A 20122-nucleotide genomic window follows, 5' to 3' on the forward strand; every position below is an offset into this window, starting at 1 on the left:
CTCTATTGGCATCAGGAGGATTTACTTAAGACTTAGAATGGCTTACCTTAAGTGTTATTTTAAACTAATGCAAGTATGATTTGACTTCTACAAGTTTTATCAAGGCAGAGTTTCTGCATAAAAAGTCAACCTCCAGATTGTAATTGTACTATAACTATTTTTGAGTAACCTTTTCAGCTCTAGTTATAAATGACCAGAGTACACAATCTCCTTATCCTGTCAGACAGGAAACAGACACAACAGGATCGGGTGAGTAGATGAGCTATAACGATATCCTATTTTCAAATACCTCAAGAGATTAAAGTTGAATTTTTACAGAAAAAGAGTGAATGAACAATAAAATAAAATCAGCCAATGACAGAATTCAAGTGTAAAGGGTTGAAAAAAGCACTTAAACGCTATATCTATTACTTTATGGTGAGTCTGTACTCATGAACTGATGTGTCAGTATTGTTCGTCTCTTTACACACAGGGATCCTCGCTGCAAAGCTAATAAAGCAGACCTCAGAGTTATTGATTCGGTTATCTGAAGGTAGTTATAGTCTTAAATAGCTTTAATTAGATTTTATATTTTATCTACAAACTGAAACCAAATCATAAAATTATTTCAAGCCTTTACAACTTCTAAATTCTGGACAGTCTTTCTATTTAAAAAATATTAGAGCTCTGTTTCTGTGCTGCTTTTCTAACAGACGTATTGTTAGTCATAAAAAGAGTATGAAGAAGTACGATTAAATGCTTGTAAACAAGAACAATGTAATGACAAACTGAAAATGCTGATGAAGTTGTACTTAGGTTAAATAAATATCTGTACTTTGAACCATATCAGAGCAAAATCAAATTAAGAGTAGCTAGTAGATACCAGTAACAAATGTTTATAAGCAACTTTTTGTAACTTTAAGTCCTTATAGGTAATGAGAATAAAGTAATTATTTGTAAGAATGAACACTGGTAAAATTAAAATATTTTACTAAGACTGCAAAATACAGTATGTATCATCTTAATGTAATGAAAGGAAAAAATAAGTGATAGAAAATCAGTAGATTGTTAGGACTACAAGAATCTGACAAAGACAGAAAGGATGAAGGTGACAGATATGGATTCTCATAGTGAAATGTTGAATTATAGTAAATTTTGAAAATAAAGGAATATTAAATAATGGTTTGCAGGATAAGCAAAATTAAGCAGGACAAAGAAAGGTACTGTGTAGAGGAGAGAAGGAAAATATTTGAAAGAGGCAGACAAGAAAATACGGAAAAAGTGAAATGTAAGGAATACATGCGAACTATATATTAAAGGATGTAGGATATCTGCAGGCAAGGTGAGAAACACAGAAAGTTTCTTTGAAAGAACATGCAAGAAACTGGCCAGGAAAGCAAAAAGCTCTGTTAAGAAAAAAACACTGATGCTTTTCATAGCAATAATTATTCTAACATATATATATTAAACATAACATATGTTTAACTTGCTAATTTTAAGACAAAGCAAAATGAAAACAAATGGCTTATATGGTGCAGAGACACAAATAACAGCATTCTTATGGCACAGTGACATAGTACACTGTGATATCAATACTTTGCACGATAGTGCACAGCAGATACCCAAATTCAGCATGAAGTCATCATACTGTGATTAGTTTACAGCTGTCTGAAACTTGATTTAAAGATGTTCCAGCTCTGAGAATGAGTAGCACCAAACTAATTTGACAAATGATTCTTGTTAGGTATATCCTCTTGTTTGTGTAACTAAATGGTGCACTAAAATGGCCACAGTGCCTTTACTTAAATGAACTGAAATGATTTCTGGTTTGATAAGATATGTGCAGTCAGTCAGAATTTATAAGAAAAAAAAAACCCTCAACAAGTTTCAACATGAATGCATTGTAAATTGTGAGGTGCCAAATCTTCATTCTCCATTTAAAAATTAGACGTTTTGCTGAAGCCTTCCAGATGGGCATGTATACATGAAAAAAATCAGTTTTCAGAAGAATAAATTACTCAATTTTTGTTTTTACATTACAACACCATAAGCGAATTCACAGGCCAGAATTACACCCATGCAACTTCTTTAAGCATTGCTTCTGAGGTTGTCATGATGAAGTATATTCTAAATCATTCTTCTATAACCTATTATCATTGCAATACTTTCGCAGTTCTTATAGCCGTCTATACTTGTAGAAGATAAATGATATTTAATTATATTTTTTAACAGAATACAATGTGGCTACAGTTTGAGAAAGTGAGAACAGTTTTCATATTCCAGAGCTGTATAATGATATATATTGACCAGATTTCTTTCTAAATCTAGAGATCATGACCTGAACACTTGATGCTAATAGACTATTAACTGACAGTCAAATTAATAACAATACTTGTAGGTTCTTACTTTTTTCATTATATAAATCAATTATGCTATAGTCATAGATGTAGTAGAAGTTTAAATTCACTAAATGTCACATAAAAAAAAAAAATAATTAAGGTGCACAAGTGCATGGGACCTGCTGGGATCCATCCATGGGTTCTGAGGGAACTGGTGGATGAAGCTGCCATGCCTATATCCATCATATTTGAAAGGTAGTGGCAGTCTGGAGAATTTTATACTGACTGGAAAAGGGGAAACATAACCTACATTTTCAAGAAGGGAAAAAAAGGAAGATGAAGGGAATAACAGGACACATCAGTCTTACTTCTGTGCCTGGCCTTACTTCTGTCTCATTTCAACCTCATATGAAGTTCAACAAGGCCAAGTGCAAGGTCCTGCACCTGTGTCAGGGCAATCCCAAGCACAAATACAGGCTGGGTGGTTAATGGCTTGACAGCTGCCTTAAGAAGAAGGGTTTGAAGGTGTCGGTTGATGAAACTCAACATGAGCTGCCAATGTGCACTGGCAGACCACAAGGACAACTGTATCCTGGGCTGCATCAAGAGAAGAGTGACATGCAGGTGAAGGGAGGTGACTCTGCCCCTCTACTCTACTCCTGTAATATTCCACCTGGAGTATTGCATTCAGTTCTGGGGCTCTCAATACAAGAATGACATCGAGGTATTGGACTAAGTCCAGAGGAGGGCCATGAAGGTGATCAGAGGGCAGGAGCACCTATCCTATGGGCAGAGGCTGAGAGAGTTGAGGCTCTTCAGTCTGGAGAAGAGAAGGCTCCAGGGATACCTCATAGTGAACTTCCAATACTTGAAGGGAGCCTACAGGAAAGCTGGGGATGGACTTTTTAGAAGGGCATGTAATGACAGGACAACACAAAGTGAGTTTAAACTGGAAGAGGGCAGATTTAGACTACATCTCTGGAAGAAATTTTTTACTGTGAGAGTGTTGAGACAATGGAACAAGTTTCTCAGAAAGGTTGTGAATGCCCCTACCTTGGAGGCATTTAAAACTAGGCTGAATGGGGCTTTGAGCAACCTGGTCCAGTGGAAGGTATTTCTGCCTATAGCGGGGGGTTGGAACTTGATAATTTTAAGGGTCTCTTCCAACCCAAACCATTCTATGATTCTATACCCTGCTAAAATATGATAGATTTAGACATCTTTTACTTTTTTCATCACTGACATTTGTAAAGCTATGCCACATATGGCAGACCTTAAGTCTTGGACATCTACTATAAGAACTGGCAATCATTTTTAAAATACTCAACTTTTAATCATTTTCTTCCCCAGAGTTTGTTTTTTTTTTTTTCCTTAGAGGATAAAGAATACAGAGCTTGCTGTTTTACGTGTGTCTAGTTTTTCTGTTAATCTGTAAATTTTGGACTCAGATTCATATAGATGAATACAGTAGACTTCAATATGTTCTTTTATTTTTTCATTATAATAGAAAATTTCACTTTTCTTTCAAATGCCCCTCTCTGATGTACCCAAAGACTAAAACATGAGAGATGGAATTTCCAGAATGCATGGAAAAAGAAATTTTGCAAAGTAAAGTTTTCCTTCAGGTGGAAGTTCAAATTACCACAACTATTCAGAGTTTTCATTCCAAGAAGACTCTGATGAAATAAAATTTAAAATTGAGTTTAAAAATATAAAAATATTTATTACAAAGTGAGCATTTACGTGGTAAAATTCCTTACTATAGGCAATTATAGAAGTCTAGAAAACAGGACAAAAATAAAATTCTGAACATTTGCATGTATAATGAGCACTATAAAAGATGCCAAAATAAATACTTTGAAAGAGTCACTAACTCTTGTGCTTCAGGATTCAGGTAATTTTAACAAATTACTACGAAGGAATTCATATTTATTCTTAAAAGCCGTGGTGGAGTGACTAGGTGTAGAATACAAGTGAGAAAGAGTAAACTGATTACTCGTGGCTCATTGTCAGTTTTCTTACTGCCTCCAGATTACTACAGATAACAATTATATGTGAAATCCAAAGATTCTTCATATATTTGTAACACAATGCAGTGAAGGCCAAATTTAGACCCTGATTAACTTGTATAGTAACCTACAGACTTTTTCTTTTTTTTTAATGATATTCAAAATATTGATTTCTTATCAATCTATCTAGATAACTGAAGAGAGGATGCAATGGAGGCAGAACCATGCCCTTTTCAGTGATATCCAGTGACAGAACAAGAGACAATGGACACAAATTGTAACACGGGATGGAGTACTTTATTGTGCAGGTTATGGAGCATTGGAGCAGGTTGCCCAGGATAGTTGTGAAGTCTCTCTCCTGGGTGATCTTTGAAAGCCTTCTTCCTACACAACTTGCTCTATATTTCCCCACTAGAGCAGATGGGAAGGATCACATGACCTCAAGAGGTCCCTTCCTAACTTAATTATTCTTTGCTTCTGTGATTCTATGATTTCCTAGTAGGGAATTTATGCACCAGATGGATCAAAATATCATTTGTTGTTCTGTGTCCAACACTGACATCCCATAAGGCTATAGTATTTTTATTTATTTAAATCAGTGAATGTTAGTGTTGGAAGTGTTAACTTCCTAATGACATTGAGAAACATTATAAGTATATATTGCCTCTGCTCATTACAGTACTCATAAATGAGAGTTATTTATTTTTCATATTCTTAATATTTATTATTTTAACAAGTATACTGTATAATTCGATACTTTCTGTTACTTTGATTTTTTTTTGTTTGTTTTGTTTTGTTTTTTTTTTTTTTTTTTGTTTGTTTTGTTTTGTTTTTCCCCTAAGGTTTTTATTCTTATTCTTGAAGTAACTTGGTTTTGCTTCAGGGAGCCAAATTTCATGAATCATTGAGAAAAAGGGCAACCTGGCAGAACTTTCTAACCACAGAAGTCTGGTTTGCTTAAAACTAATGAATAAATGGATTTGCAATTAGGCTTTTTCCTCTTTTTCTTTTTTTTTTTTCTTCTCCCTCTGCTACACAACTCTTTGCCCTGTGAAAATCTTGTTAAACAGACTTATTCCTAGGTTAAACATTTTGTTCAAATAACTTTACATAACAATTTAGAACAGCTGTCCAATTGTTGATTTTTCTTGACCATGTATCCACTTCTCTTCTTCAGTGATACAGAATGGGATACTTTTCTTGAACTGCACTGAATATAACACGAATTAAAATACATTTTATCAGTGTTGAGCCATAGTTCTATCAGGAGGCAGCAGTGCTCTATACCACTATTTTTTTTTTTTTACTAAACAGTGCAAAATATTGTGCCATTAAAAAAAAATGTTGTAAATACTACATCTCAAGCTTCAGAGACAGAACAAACGTATGAAGATTACCAGGTGCAAATTCTTCAAGTCTACCACTGAATTTTCTAATATCTTTGAGAAGTTCTTATCTGTATAATCAAGACCTCAAACCTAGCTGCAGTAAGTAAAGATCTAAACCTCAGTCATTGACACTGCTATTTTCATTACCAAGCAGCTGTTAATAAAATTGTTGAATATAAATATTGCCCCCTCTGTATCCAATGTTGTCAAATCTGAGGTAGCTAAAAAGAAACTGTTTATAACTGTAAATCTAAATTCTCTGCAGTTAAACTAGTAGCATATTAGTTTCAAACTATGACCTTGAATACCCAAGATCTTATATATCATACACAAGCACTGTTAAAGTAATTAAGACAATTTTCTTTCTCATATAAACCATTCCAATTTAATATATAAGCTGTTTTATTCTGACCATGTTTAATAACTGTCAATGATGTAGAATAAAATGAAAATCTGGCCACATACTGGAAGAAGCTTAATATTAAGACAAAACTGGTACAAAAAAAAAAAAAAAAAAAAAAAAAAAAAAAAAAAAAAAAAGCCTTGAGTGAAAACAAGAAATTTGTTGCTTTAGCTCTTATTAAAACAGATAAAATACCTAAGGCTGATCATTTTTGACAGTTTAAGTCAAGAATCTAAAATGTTCATATTTTTGGAGTTACATGACCAAGAAAGATAAAATGAAAGTAATTATACTCCTCTGCCAAAATTTTGGTAGTAAATTTCCAACGATGTTTGCATAAGTACATTTGTTTAAATATTTTTATTTAATATTCACTTTATAAACAAAAAAGAAATAAAGTTTTAATACAGATATCTATATTTCCCCTGAAAACACAAAGTTGAATAGATTTATTTTCCTAGATTAAGCAACTGAAGCACTATAATCAAGTATATTGAAAATGCTGTTGCTAGGTAAGAACCTTAATTCATTTACAATTGCTCTACATGTTTTCCAGAAATAGCACAAATAAACAGCAATGATGGTTTACTTTGGGTAACACTTTGGGATACATGCAGAGACTTGGTGCTATTATCATTTGGTGCTGTATGTGACCCTGTGTCAATTTTAGTGCAGTTTCATAGTGAACTACTGCAAATGAAAGTCAGAGGATTGTCATTAAAGAAATGTACTGGCAGTAACTAATTTTAACTAAAAATCCATTTTATTTTATTTTGTTTTATTTTGTTTTGTTTTATTTTATTTGTACATGCAAAGATATTTGGAGCTAGAATTACAGTGGATTTTAGTGTTTATTTAATTTAGTTGTAAAGTTCTCCTTACCTTCAATTGCTGAGAGTAGAACACGAGAATGGTCATATGCAATTACATTTGCATATCTATTCTTTGGTTTGTTTACTTCCAGGTTAGAGTGTTCCCATGTAAACTGTTGACCGGGATCAATAGACTTAAAAAGAGAAAAAGAGAGGAAGAACAGAAATTTTTATATAAACACTACATACCTGTACTTATGAAGTTTACAAACGATATGCCCCAATCACTTTACCATGAAAACATTTTGACTTTGAAAGAAAATTATTACTTTGGCACGTCTAGTAGCATATCGTACAGTATCATCTCAAGCATTTAGATTTTATGCATCTGAAATTCTCATCACAAATTGTAATTATAAGCTCTTCAAATCCAAGGTAACTGCCTTCTCTTCAGAAAGTCAAGGGTACACTATTCATCACTTTTTTTTCATTGCTTTGCAAGTGAGCAATATAACACGGAATGAAAAAAATGTCAGAAATCCTAAAAACACTGGGAAGAAGGTGGATAAATATTTTTAAATTGATCTATTACAAAGGTACATGTTCAAACAACTCAGTATCCTGCTTACTAAATAAAAAGTAAAAGTGATGAATTTTTCCAAAAGTAAAAAATCTTGTTTCTGACGAATTTTTCTTTTTTCTTTTATTATTATTGTTATTTTTCATTTTGGCTCTAGACCAACACTTTATATCATTACCAATCAGGGAGCAAGGGAAAGTGTAATGACTGTTGATTTTCTATTTCCTTGTCCTATCTATATCTTCCCATTTAAAAGGCTGGTTTCCATCTTCTTTATAAATTTTTCTTTAAAAAATGAGAGGCCACAATGAAATCTCTCTGAAGGCTTCTCTTCTCCAGGCTAAACAAAATCAGCTCCCTCCACCTTTCTTCATAAGAGAGGGAGAGGTGTTTCAGTCTTCTGATCATTTTCATGGCCCTTCTCTGGACCCACTCCAGCAACTCTATTCTTTCTTGTGCTGGGAGCCCCAAGCCCAGAAATGGTACTCCAGGTAGGGCCTCTTGAGGGCAGAGGAGAGTGAGACAACCACTTTGGTCATTCCGCTGGCCACACTTCTTTTGATGCAGCTCAAGGTGCAGCTAGTTTTCTGGGATGCAAGCACTCACTGCAGGCCCATGTCAAGGTTTTCATCTGTCAGGATCCCCATGTCTTTCTGTGCATGACTTCTCTCAATGAATTTTTCTCTCAATCTGTACACACATCTGGGATAGCCCTGACTGAAGTACAGCACCTTTGGCCTCAACAGGTTTATGTGTACTGAAGTTTTTCCTCTATTCCTTGATGCTTCACTAGGAGAACTCAGTGCTGTACCGTTTTCTCAAAGATTGATGTATATATATATTTGGGCAAATGCTAAATAAATGGTAGATGGTACATGCTTATGTCTACCATGTTACTGGCTGTATAGAAAGTCACTTTACATTGAGAAGTCATAATGAATCAAGTATTTTTTACTTTCTGTATCATCAGAGACTTTAGAAGTGTTTCATCAACATATATGCATGATTCTTAAGAATCTATATATCTTATATTTTTTCAGTTTTGTGAGAATGATGTTGCTTCTTTCTTGAGATTACTTCGAAAAGTCCTGTTTTCTGAATGCCTGACACAAAGGTCACAGAGTCCCTGTGCAAACATTAAAGAAAGATTGGAAAGATTTTGAAGGGATCAGGCCTGCAGGCAGTGTTCTCTTCTGTATTCCCTGTTATGAAATGGGAAAAAAGAAGAAGGAAGCAAACAAATCAGGTGAATTATTTGATATATGGATGAATGGATGTCTGGATGGTACGGATCACGACTTTGGGTTCTATGATCTCTGATGCAACTTTGAGAGATAGGACATGCTGACACAAGATAGGATGCAACTATGCAACTGACTGGGTGAGCCAACAATCTTCCGGGAAGCAAGCTGGCTGGATTGATTAACAAAGCTTTAAACTAGATGTGAAGGAATAAAGGGATAGACTTTCTAGACTTTGCCACTCAAAGAGGCAAAGAAGAATCAGGGAACAGAGCCACTTCAAGACATAACAGGGAATAAGAAGTGAGGGAGGGTCCCTCCAAGAAGGTATCATGGTTGGTAGCTCAGCTGAAGTGTCTCTACACTAATGCATACATCATGGGAAATAAAGAGATGGAAACAGTAGTGTGATTAGAAATGATGATCAAATCATGATAATAGAAACATGTTGGAATGAATTGAACAAATGGAATACTACAACACTACAGTTGAGGCTTAATGGTTTTTAGAAGATATAGGCAGGGTAGGAGAAGTGGGAAAGTTGCCCCCTATGTAAAGACAAGAAAGACACAGGACTGTTGGGAGGGGGTCCAGAGGAGGACCATGAAGATGATCAGTGGGCTGGAGCACCCCTCTTATGAAGAAAGGCTGAGGGAGGGTCCTTTCCAATCCAAGCCATTCAACAATTCTGTGTTTCTATGAATATAGAAACTTGTTCAGGATATTCATTGGCTATATTTTCAATATTTTACATAGTTATATGTGTTTTATTCAGAGGTCTAGTAATAATGAAGAAGATAGTAATTCCAAAATAAATGAAAGATATTCAAAATATTTTAAAAGAACTGTACATAAACAGGTTTTTTGTTTGTTTGTTTTTTGTTTGTTCTGTTTTTAAATAAAGCAATTACTTGACCCAGAATAAATCACATCTAGGCCAACCATTACCACTTTTTTTTGAGAGGTACATACACAAATACACTGTTTACATGCATCCCCAGCAAGAAGTAATGCTGATGTGCATTTTTTGTGTTTTGAACAGAAGGATATACTATACCTGAACTTCACTGTTTTTACTAAAGTAAATTTATATATGATGAATACTTTACAATTTTTTAAATAATTGTTTACACTTAGAAAATCATGTTCTAAATAGATTTTTGCCCATTATCTGAAAGAACATCAGCTCGATATTACACTTATAGTTAATATGTAGCTTAATATATAGTTAATATATAAATAACTAATAGTTACCTATGTTTGTTTGTAATTTATTAATAATACTTTGTATTTAAAGCTTAAGCTTATCTGCTCTGTATTCTTCTTCTATTTTTCAGTCCTTAATATTTAGGTGATCTAAAGCATGTTTTCCATTCCTTGAAAAAAATCAAACAGTATCTTTCTTTGTCAACTATTTATAGAAGTAGATGAGGATGTTTAAAACACAGCAGCATACTATATGCCACACTTCTTTGTGTGATGTATAGTGAGATGGTGTATCTCAATGATTGAGTCCTGCATGCAGACATAGTTAGCATAAATTACATCAAAATGGAGCAAATGGGCCTGCAGTTTAATCTTTCCTCCTTTTCTCACCAATCCAAACCGCTTTGTGGCCTAACAACCGTCCCAATAAATGCTTTTTTTTTCTTTTCTTTTTTTTTTTTTTTTTGGCAGAAGAATGTCAATCTATATTTCCTCAGATTTAATAGCCATACAGGAACAAAGAGTAGAGCGGTATTGGCAGACACATTTCAGAAGTGTGAAAAACTGATAACTCATGAATAACAAGTCTGTACTAACAGTTTTAATGAGTGGTTTAATGGTTTAATGGATAGCACTTTAATAGGATTTCTAGTATATTCATTCTGAAAGCTTGTCTTCAATAAAGCTGTCATTAACAAAGAACCAGATTTCTTCCTAATATAAGCGTGGAGTATGTGTGCTTTGTGCAAAGGAAATAAAGATATCCATAATACTGTTATTACCCTCCCATGCTTTGACTAATCTTTCAGCTGTTCTAAACGGTTGGCTGCAGAGAGAAAAAAACAAACAAACAAACAAAAAAAAAACGACACTAACTAGGAAAATACTTGAGAAATATGTATATGATGCATCCTACACAAAATAATTCCTTTACTATGAGTCATGGTAACAAGAAAGTGTTTCTGAAAGAATTCTGAAGGACTCACCACACTAATCTCTACATCTGCTCACTATGAACTTTTCCTTCAAGCAAATGTTCCTTGCTAACATTGTGAGTCACCTGACAGTATATACCGATGCAATACTGAGAAAGGAAGGAGAACAATAAACTTCCTGGTGTAAGATGTCATGGAAAAATGCTCTAGTAAGGGTTGCTACACCAACAAATGAAAAGCCAGCAGGTTTGAGTTTGTGTGTAGGGGACACTGCTAGTTACTACAGAAGTTTCACAAACCCAACCACCTATAAACAGAACATTTTCACCTTCTTTTACCTGTGTCAGCAACTGCACTAAGAATTTCATATAGCTAATGAATCTATAAGAAGATAGTATTATATTATGCAGGAAACTAGTTAAAAGAATGAGAATTCCACACTGCATTACAAAGACATAATGCTTGAACTTTAATACAACCTCATGTGAACATGCCCACGGAATTATATTTTGCTTCTAAGGTAGAGTTTTTCACAGCATACAGTAAAGGCTGCCATTCTCAAGTGATATAGGGGACAAATCCATATTTTTTCCATGAAAACTTTGTTGGTGTTCACATATGGGTTTTCATTTTGGTCCTAGAAATTGAATTGAAAATGCATGGAGATTTCCTGTTGAATCTCAGTGAAAAATGGCAAACTGTTCAAAAGCAGACATAAACACAGAATCACAGAATCACAGAAACACCAATGTTGTAAAAGACCTAAAAGATCATCCAGTCCAATCATTCACCTATCACCAATAGTTCTCACTAAACCATGTCCCTCAACACAACATCCAAACGTTCCTTGAACACCTCCAGGGTTGGTGACTCCACCACTTCCCTGGGCAGCCCATTCCACTGCCTGACCACTCTTTCAGAGAAGTATTATTTCCTAATGTCCAGCCTAAATCTCCCCTGGTGCAGCTTGAACCACACCTAAAGCTTTTGCCAGTTCCTCTTGAGAACAAAGATATTTCCTCTATCATATCAAGCAATAATCCTATGACAAAATGAGATTTGCATAAAGCCATTTTCCAATGGCATCTAAGAAGGTACATTTATATGTTACTGAAGTGCACTTAAGGAGGAAAATTTTCTTTGAAGGTGAATTTCTGTTACATAAGTGCTATAGAAAACGTTTTTCCGAACTCATTTTGTATTTGTCTTCCACCTTAAGATGAAATTCATTTATTTTCCATCTATGATTAAAATCCTCTGTGAGTGATATCATAACCATTTATGTTAGAAATAATTAAGTGTTGAAAACAGAGGATTATACTCCACTTCAAGCAGGAAAAAAGTACTAGGAGCAGATGAAGAATGAAAAGAACAGCTTAGTTTCAATATTCCTGTTATTAAAGCATCCTCTTGTTTTGTTTTGGAAGAGTATGTGAAATAAAGCAATTCTTTATAACTTTTTAACAGTCTCACAGCGAACATTGGTGCTGTTTTAAGTTTTCAGCATGTTTTTAAAATGCTGTCAACAATGCTTTTGTGTGTGTGTGTGAAAGGAATAAATAAGACTTGTTCCATGCAGCTTAAGAATCTATCTTAAAAGCCTTCTCCACTGGTTTCTTCCTTTCCCTGCATAAACACTCTAAAAAACGCAGATGAATCTTTAAAAAAACAAAAACAAACAACAACCTCATAAAACTAAGATTTACATATAACAATCCTATATACTATATTCTTGAGTGATTTTTCTTACTGAAATGGACTATGTTTCTTTCCCTTCATATACCTGTGGTTTTGGTTGGGTAAAATAAAGCTGAAATTTATTATAATACATGGATTTTAAAACAATCTCCATGGAATTTCTTGGCAAATAGCATTAGCTATCAGTCCAAAACCTAGCACTGCAGTATATTAACATCAGCTTTCTTATATCAGAATATTCTTTTAATTATATAAGCATAAATAAATGGTCTTAGTCCAAAGAGGCATTCACAGCACAAAATAAGATTACAATACATTACTATTAATCTTGACTACTGCCATTTCAGATTCCTGCACTGTGTCTTCAAAATTGTCACTCTTAACTATCTTACTGGCTCAGAGACTATTGTAGCTGGAAATTTTGTAGCATCTAAAACCTCTGTGAAAGCAACAACATATGTGGTACTAATAAAAAGGCAAAAACTGTTAAAAGTTTATTGACTACACTAATTGTTTCTTTGTAAATGGAACACATCCTATGAAAGTACAAATGTAGAATATCAATAAATGCTGTTTTGAATTTTAGAAAACCAACCAACCAACCAACCAACCAAACAATAACTACTGAGGAAGCTACTGTAATAACAGATGAGACAGAATTTTTTTTTTTTTTTTTTTTTTTTTTTTCCTGAGAATGAATTCATGTTTGCGTATAGGTCAGTATTATCTGTAATGATATGGAAGTTAAGTGCACTTGTTTCTGGTACAGATTCATTCAGTAGGCTATCTGATCTTCATAGATTTTAAAGTGTTTTATACCAATAAGCCTTATAATTGCTTTTTCCATAGAAAACACACCATGTGTTAGTAGTGTCCAGGGTTTATCTTGTTGAAGCTTGAGATATAAAAAGAAATGTAGTGCATTCAGTAAATTGTTTTCTCATCAGAGATCCTTCCAACTGATATTGAAAAGTGACAGTAAAACTAACTAGCATGGCACCGTTCAGCAGAATCAAAATACACCTTTAGTTTTTCCAATAATCAGTGTTAAAGACTGATAATATACAGCTTATCTTATTAAATAACCAGCATACATACATACATACAGACATACTCTAAAAATCATGCAATAACATGCAAAGGCCAATATTGCAACCTTTGTGTTACTATGACAGATCCTCTCTCTCTCTCTCTCTCTCTCTCTCACACACACACACACACACACACACACAAAAAAAAAAAAAAAAAAAAAAAAAGTATGATTCTGAATCTAATCTCTTAAGGGTGTAAAGCAATGAATGACAGCAGATCTCAGATGACAAGTATGAAACTACACAAGACCCAGGAATCTGCTTTGGAGGAATAGATTTTCTGTTCTATGTGACAGGAGGAAATTACTTTAGTAATCTAATACATGTATTGCATAAAAATAGTCAGCATCTTAATATTCTGATTCAGTTCTATCTCCATGACCATTCTTTATTTTTAAATTCTAAAGCTTAAGAATAAGATATGATATATAAAGGTGAGTCTCTTGAATATGCCTTTCCGCTCAGCAGCTGTGAACTCCATATGGAGCCTTGAACTGCATTAAAATCCCACTGAAACTGCCAGAGCCAGAAGAAGCTTAATAATAATATGTTTCAGTCAGAAAACTTCTATTTCAGATAAAGAATACAAAATAAATATATGACGTAAATGATATGTTGTGGTAACAAGGTAAACCAACTTTTTTTCCAAGGCTAGAATATTGCAAGTTAACACTAAAGTGTTATTTACTAAAGTAGGATTATAGAAAATTTACTTATAAGTAGAAGTGAACTTTATTGAGAAGAACTAACTATGCTAAAACCACTTTATTAAAAAGATTAATTATAGGTTTATTTAAATTTTACAATAGTTGTAACCTTATGGCTTCACCTCTATCCTACCACGAAAGCTGGTATTCAAGGTAAAGTTATGAGAGAATTACAAGAATAGATATCTACACTGTTCTCTTTATCTTCCCTTCTAAGAGCTGGGGTAGGAGGAGAGTGAAGAAGACACTATTAAATAGTTTCTTAATACATGTAGAAGAATGAACTCCTTCAATCAATTGCATCAAAACTGTCAAATTGTCTACATTAGATAATACATTATTTTACCACATTATTTTCTGAAATTCTACTCTCCTCCTCTCTTCCGCTCTCCTCCTCTCTCCTCCTCCTCCTCTCCTCTCCTTCATTCTTTTCCTCTTCTTTTCTCTTCTTTTTCCTTTTTTTTTTTTTTTTTTTTTTGTTTGAGAAAAAAAAGCCTATACTATCTTATAATGTACAGCCACTTTGTTTTCTGTAATATATATTTTACCAGCTTGTCACATTAACCCCATGTATTCCTCTCAAAACCAAGGTGCAGATGTGTGTAATTTTCGCATTTGTCTAATGGACATTTTACATTCTTTTTCAACTAGATTTCAAGTAGCACAAAAAGGAACATATGAATTCTCTTGCTCACAAAAGAAAAACACTGTTGAGGAAAAACAAAAACAAAGAAGATAAAACCTAGCTTTTCAAAAGCTTTCTATCAGTTAAATGAAGATCTGTGAGTTGAATTTAGGAATGTTTTAAGAAAATAGCCCTGTCTCCTGTCATGACCTAGGCCTCCAAAGGTGGCCTGGGAGAGGAGACAATATGTAGATGGGTGCCTTTTGTGAAAGAAGTAGTCAAAGTAGTGAAGAGAGAGGTTGCTTTTGGTCAGTTTGAAGAAAAACACCTGGGAACAGGTGTTGAGGGAATACTCTTGCAGAAGACAACGTGTACATATAACATGAAAAGATGCATACAGGTTATGGGACAAGTAATACTTTCTAAGTAGTAACCAAAGTAAGATAAGAAAAAAAAAAAATTAAAACACTGCTTTGCTTGTAACGGAACCAGCCAAACAAGCTGTGATTGAAAAGTGAATGTGTATCAGGAAATTGTATGTTTATTTTTTTATGTTATGATATTACAGAATTTTCATGACAGCTGTTGACCATTATCAGTCTATTTTATAAGAATTTCATAAATGCAGTGCAAGAAATTTCATAATAAAAATAATAGAAATAATGGAGTGTGAGGAGAAAAAGGCAGTTATATATACATACACATATACGTATGTGACCGTTGATGAAAAATGTTTGTATCTCCAAAGAAGAAGTAAACGTAGTATTTTCTTACAAGCAATAAAAATCAGTAGTTTCCTGCTACATTTTACCTTTGCCTTTAACTCAAGAAGACAAAGCATCTCTCTTTTCCATTTTGTGTTACCAGTTCAAACATAATCTGAAGTGACAATATCTGAACTGTTACCATCTGTACCCATCTTTGCTTTGATAGTTACTCTTAAGAGACATCAGTGAGAACTGCTGCTGAAAGGCAAGATCCCAACCCCCAGTAACAAATGTTCCCACCAGTTCCCTTGTGCTGGCACTAGAGCTCACACAACCATGTGGTGAGCTAGCTAAGGGAATTGATCCAACTGAAAATAGCAAAGAAAAATAAAACAATTAGTTTTCATCTAAATCTGTTTCCTGAGACAATCCTTGAACAGCTGCACGTGTGTTTGTGCCAGTATTGGCACAAGAGAAACAACAGGAATGCACAGCCAAGACAGGGAAATGACCTACACTGATCACCAAACTGCAGCCTTAGAATACTGCCTACGTTAGACCATGAAATCAAATAGCAGAGCATTTCAGCAATTCTGTTTTAAAATGGGTGAGCACTGGATTAGTTAGAAACAAAGTGGCATTTCTAAAGTTGAGATTTTAAAGGTAATTTTTGACTATTCCTTGGGCAAACCAACATAAGCAAACTTGATGCTGACCTATATTTGGTCACATTTTAATCCTTAATGTCTGATTACTCTGCCCCAAATGACTTATTTTGTAAAAAAGCAATGTAAAATGAAATATAGGATGTATATGGGCTGTTTATATAGTAAACAGTTCTGACAGTATTGATACCAAGTATTCAATAATTTAGCACATCTTCACAACACTAGCTGTAAATGGTTAAGATTACATTCTCAAGATTATTTTTATGATTTAATAGGTAAAGAAAGGAAATTATACTACATTGTATCAATTGTAATGACAGTCATTGTTTGTTTCCTACACAGCTAATCCAAGGAGTAATTCTGTAGTACAGCAGGAAATGACTGGCAAATTCATACTAAATACTGTTTTTTTTTCTCACGTTGAACACCATTACACAAATTTCCCTGTCTGATCCTTTGTCTATATTTAAGAATTTTTTTTCATGTAGAAATGTAAAAAGACACTCTCACATTTTTTACTGCAACAATAAACAAGATCCCTGAGATGCACTTCAAAAGAATTTATTTCTATTATTTGTAGAGACTACACAGACCTTTTGATATCTAATGAGATTATTTTTATGAACAATCCTAACTCTGATCACTGTTTAATTAAATAATCATCAGTTATATTTCTGTATTACAATAATAGGTATTCATCTTAAACAATTCCCATCACGACTCTAAATACATCACACATTTAAAGGATCCCAGTGTCGAGCAGCCACATGTATCAGGCAAGTGCTAATTCTTTAATCCATGAAAAATTAACATAGTGGACTGTAATTTCTTCTTTGTGGACTATATGATCCTGTTAACACTTAACAACATAGTGGATAATTTTTTAATAACCCAAGGAACTTTTAACTGCAGAGTAGATGGATGGTGGTGCATTAAAACGAAAAGTGCTGTATCATTCAAACACTGCTTCAAGTATGTGCAGACAGAATCTGCTCGACACATATCTTTACAAAAAGCTTGTTAGAAGCAAAGGAGCCACCTCACTGATGTAGTTATCTTACACAGTAGACTTACTTTACCATGGCTTTATCGTACAAAAATAACATCACCATGGTGTTTACATATCAGGGATAAGCCTAGAGGAAAAAACAAACAAACAAACAAACAAACAAAAAACCATGATATTTTTGATAATTTGAGAAGCAAAAAAAAAATTACCTCATATTCCTGTGAGAACTTCAAATTGTCATTTGCTTTCAATCTTTCAATATGATCTGCAAGTTCCAAGATAGGTATTGGGGGGTGACTGGCCATACCTGTTGGAAAAGAAAGAAGAACCAAATTTAAAATAAACTACAGTGATGACAGCACTGAAGAAATAAAACAATGTTGTAATTATAATGGCTAGAAATGCATAAATAGTAAAGATGTCATAGTGAGGGGAGCAGGCAAATAGTTTGGTTACTCAAAGCACAACATGCTCTGGATAGATGAGCTCTGAAGCCAAATTAAAAGAAGTCACCAAGCATATTTCCAAAGCTAACATTCCTAGTGTAAAGGAAAAAATTTTCTGTGAGATGAGTCAATGAGGTTATCTAGGCATGGAAAAAATGAAACAGTTAGATCTGATGTCGATCTCTGCTTTGAGTAATGACTCTTAACGTCATTTCAAACTTCTTCTCCTGCACTATATGAAATGGAAACTGCATTGAATTAGATGAGGGAAGATGAACTGGGAAACAAACACTGAAAGAGCCCTAAAGGGGAAAGAGTAGTATTTTGACAGAAAGCAAAGTGACTTATGCATAATCAAGAAAAATGAACTTGAAGGATGAAGGTTACCAAGGTAACCGCAGACACCTGAACCTGCAAAGGAAATGGTACAAAACAAAGAAACCTAGAACCAACAGAAAACTAACTTATAAAAACTAACTTATAAAATTAATGTAAGTAAAATGAAATGGATAGCTTGAGGATTAATAATGATGTATCAAGGTCTAGAGAACTGACTAATTCTGACTAAATTAAAAATACTGAAAATATTTTATGAAATTTTGAGGTTACTGACATTCACATGCAAATACAAATGACTAGAATAGCATGCATCATTGCTTTTAGACAACGGTCACTGAAGACAAAATCAGACATCAGACAGAACTTCAAAAATGTTTTCACTAGTAGCAGATTGTAGAAGCAGGGGTTGTACAGGTTAGCTGGACACACACACTGACTGCACTAGTACCTTAAAATACACTTTATTTATAACCCCATTTATCAACCCCCAAAAGTACCTACAATCTACTTCAGGTGTAAACATCTTTGTCTACTGAAGAAGATACTAAGTAAAAAATAAAACTAAGAGCTGGGGAACAGAGATAGATATGGGTGAAGAAGGCAGTACAGGGACAGCAAGGCAAAAGAAGGACAGAAGAGATGTGGGGCCAACTAGCATAATCTGCCAGCTGAAGATCTGACAGGAAAAATTTGTGAACAGCATTGTTTCAGTGTGTGTCTCCATGACCCTCATCCAACTGGTTTCATTCTTCTCCTCGTGCTTAATTGAAGTGAGTTTTCAAATGCTTGTGGAAAATAAGAGCTGGCTAGAAGAAATAAACTAGTGAACCCCAGAATCTCTTGAAATTACAAAAGGAAAACAGTGATGACTCAAGGGGGCTCAAGCTGGAAGCCATGTTGCACAATGTCATTTGCTTTGTCACCGTGAATTTTAAGAACATGCCTAAGACAGTTAACTTGCATTTCCTATAATGTAGCTGAAAATGACCATGTGATTACAACACAGTCACACTATAGCTTTTTTTTCTTTCTCTCTCTCTCTTTCTCTCTTTCTTTCTTCTTCTTTTCTTTTCTTTGCTTCTTTGATATTTCAAGCAAAATACTAATAATGTCCAGCAACACTGACCCTATCTGACTCTATGAACATATATTTTTGTATTACCTTCATAGCACATATGGGATGTTGAAACAGTGTTTAAAGTAGACATAAAAACAATTTGTCAGTCAACTAAAAAAACAGAATATTCATCTCTAATTGTTAGAAATTTCAGTTAACAAATCAGCCTACAATGAATCATTTGAATCAGTTCAGGTTGTCTCCCATTTTCTTTGAAATTTCACTTATTCTCAGAAGAGTGTGGGTGACAGATATCTAACAGTTAGCTCATTGATCCAGATCAAGCACCCCTATGGAAAATATGTCAGTGAAAAGGCACAAGAGAACTCTAGATTGATCCAGAAATGGAGGTGGACTGATGTACATCTAAAACAGTGCTTGAACAGAGAAAATAATAGAGACAAAGATGTTTAGACCTTTTCGAGCGAATCGTGGGAGAGAGTTATTATCATATAAGGACTGAGTGGTAGTTTGGCTAGAGAGGGAGGACACAGAGCCAATCAGGGAGGCGTAGGGGACTGAATTACTGCTCAAAGCTGCAAAAAGTAAAAGCCAATTGGAAATGGGAAACAAATTAGTAACAGTAGTAGATCACCATAATCAATCAATCTTGTACATACAGGCACTTTAGACATGCACAAAACAGAGTCTGGAAACAACTAAGATGTTTAGAGGTCCAATTACCCTATAGTAAATATAAAGGACATAAAACTAAAGAGATGAGACTTGTTGTATACATGATGAACCTGACTAAAACACCAGCATCAAAATATCAATAATTAGTTTTCTGTGAAGGATTATTATTTTTTTTAAAGATGCTGAT

General features: G+C 34.1%; 1 protein-coding gene across 1 annotated transcript in view; it reads right to left on the reverse strand.

The window, feature by feature from the left end:
- PTPRD (protein tyrosine phosphatase receptor type D) overlaps positions 1-20122 on the reverse strand; it is a 273196-nt gene that overhangs the window by 57889 nt on the left and 195185 nt on the right. Inside the window, exons 21-22 of the mRNA XM_042877457.1 lie at positions 17607-17704; positions 7001-7124 (exon numbers count right to left, since the gene is read on the reverse strand). Of these exons, the coding sequence (XP_042733391.1) occupies positions 7001-7124; positions 17607-17704 (222 nt within the window). The remainder of the gene's footprint in view (positions 1-7000; positions 7125-17606; positions 17705-20122) is intronic.

The sequence above is a fragment of the Lagopus leucura genome, unplaced genomic scaffold (genome assembly GCF_019238085.1).
Source record: "Lagopus leucura isolate 7727_CA_CO unplaced genomic scaffold, USGS_WTPT01 Super-Scaffold_100018, whole genome shotgun sequence".
NCBI classification, from domain to species: domain Eukaryota; kingdom Metazoa; phylum Chordata; class Aves; order Galliformes; family Phasianidae; genus Lagopus; species Lagopus leucura.